Consider the following 2,226-nt stretch of genomic DNA (forward strand, 5'->3'; position numbering starts at 1 on the left):
AGATTAGTTACATGTTTGAATAATATAACAACACATATTTAACCGTTATGAGAACAGCAGGTGAGAATTTTGTATGAATGCCTGTGATTCAGCCGTAGGTCAGTAGYGGGCGAACGCAGGCATTGAAGACCCTGTATAAATTGATTAACTTCCTGGTTTTTCGCCAGTGTGGTTTCCTGTCAGCTCCGGTTACATTAAACCTCACTCAGTTCCAGAACTCTGGTGTTGTGTGGTTTGATTCCTTCTACAAATCATTTTATTTAACAATGGTGGTTTTAAAATTGACTTCAGTCTATTGAATACGTATTTTTCTTACAATACCACAGAACTCGTCCAAATAAGCAAATTCTGTGAGATTCCACTTTTTACTTTGGATTCAAGTTCAAGTTCAAGTTTATTTATATAGCTCCAAGTCACAATATACGTTGTCTCAGGYCACTGTACATAAAAAGAACAATGTAAAGAAGAAACCAGRAGATTGTGTTGAATCACTTCATCACAGTCTCCCATCCTGAGCAAATGGTGGAGAGGAAAAACTCCCTGCTAATCAGGAAGAAACCTCCAGCAGAACCAGGCTCAGGACAGGAGACCATCTGCCTCGATTCAATTTTGTTTGGTCAATTCTGAGTTTTTAGATCCGCGCATCATTGAAACTCAGTTTGATACTGGCAAATCATAGGGCCCTAGCTGTGGCTGAGGGGATTAGGGGAGTCTTCCTGTGACCCCCCCTCCCCCTCCCCCAATGTGTCTCAGTTGTTGTGTCCTTGGGCAAGACACTTCACCCACCTTGACTACTGGTGGTCAGGAGTGCTTACCACCGTCGATGGGACAAAGGGACATAATAAAGCCATTTACCGTTGACCAAAACATCATTAAACTCGCTTTAGTAGRTAAAAGWAGCAAAACATTACTTGAAAGTAGCAACACATTAGCTAAAAGCTAAATGCAACAAAACAACAGCTAAATGATAAAAATATTAGACTGCATAAAATTTGAAGTAAACATAAGTGCAGTGACCATCAACTAAAATCCAGTCAAAATGCTGGTAAGCTGTCTGCAGCCTCCAGAGACAAAGGTTCATTTAGAATTAATTTATTCTTGAAGATCCATGAAACGTGTGATAAAGTAATATAGCTGGGTGTTATTTTTTAACCATGACACGRTAAATTTAGATCAGCACAGCATTGAAACACAGTTTGATAGTGACAAACATTGTTTGGATTTGATAGAAATGATTGTAAGTACATATTAGAAATCAGGCAAGAACATGTTGCCAAGTTACACACTTCTGCACTAAATGATGTGTTTAATTGGTAGAATAATATTTTATGCAATTCTACACAGAAATCTAGCCATGAGAAATAAGTTTTATTGACAGTATGCCTTTTCCAATATGTTCTCCTGCTCATATCACAGTGGTCAGTCTACTGAAGTGTGTAATGCCTTTAGTCAATATACTTCACTATGATGAGCAGAAGAGGGAAATATGTGTGTAAAACAAACTGTAAGAATGTAATTTTTTAGTACTCATATTAGTACTCAGTATCATAAGGTACTCCAATAAAAGTACCTGTTCTTGGTTTTAAACATGTGGTATCTGTGCATTCCTTAAAACAATTAGAGTCAGGAAACAGTGGCGATCTAGATAAATCCTTCCAAACAAGAGATAGGAGGCTAAGATCTGCTGTGAGAGTTGCTAATCTGAACATTTGAACTTGTTCTTTCCCCCACTGACAGCAGTCTGAAGTTCAGAGGTCATACAGAACACTGGCATGAAAAACAGCTTTCCTTACCGCCATGAGCAATACTTGGAGGACTTCTTGAACTTAAAAGCAGAACGGGAGAGCGTGTTCCTGGGCAGCGGTCTGGTGGGGGGMGAGTACACCGAGCCGGTAGCCATGGTGTAGCCCGGAGTGGCTGTGGAGAAGAGGGGGGTGGTGCCAGTACCTGTTTTAAAGAGGAAGTGCCTGGAGGGCCAGAGAAGAAAGAGAAATAAGTCACATGGTTGTTTACTAATAAACAGTAAACAGTATGGGGGTGTTGTAATAAACATCATGGCTCCTGGTTTAACTCTGTGGTTTTCCAGCCTGAAGTCTTTCCCTGCTGCATTGGAGGCTTTTTCTCAATCCATCATTTGTGACAGTGTGCACATGTCTCTGTGTTGGGCTGGACCTATGACGGACCTGTGATGAACCTGTGATGGACCTGTGATAGAGCTATCACAGG

At 40.5% G+C, this 2,226-nt stretch overlaps 1 protein-coding gene across 1 annotated transcript in view; it reads right to left on the reverse strand.

Annotated features, from left to right (window-relative positions):
• The window catches only part of tenm3 (teneurin transmembrane protein 3), a gene marked incomplete at its 5' end in the record, with an annotated part of 142,446 nt that extends 140,479 nt beyond the window's left edge, over positions 1-1,967 (reverse strand). The window contains 1 exon segment of the mRNA XM_014023597.1: positions 1,794-1,967. Coding sequence (XP_013879051.1) covers positions 1,794-1,967 — 174 coding nt within the window.
• Between the last annotated feature and the right edge of the window lie 259 nt (positions 1,968-2,226).

Source organism: Austrofundulus limnaeus, unplaced genomic scaffold (assembly GCF_001266775.1).
Source record: "Austrofundulus limnaeus strain Quisiro unplaced genomic scaffold, Austrofundulus_limnaeus-1.0 Scaffold379, whole genome shotgun sequence".
In the NCBI taxonomy this organism is placed as follows: Eukaryota; Metazoa; Chordata; class Actinopteri; order Cyprinodontiformes; family Rivulidae; genus Austrofundulus; species Austrofundulus limnaeus.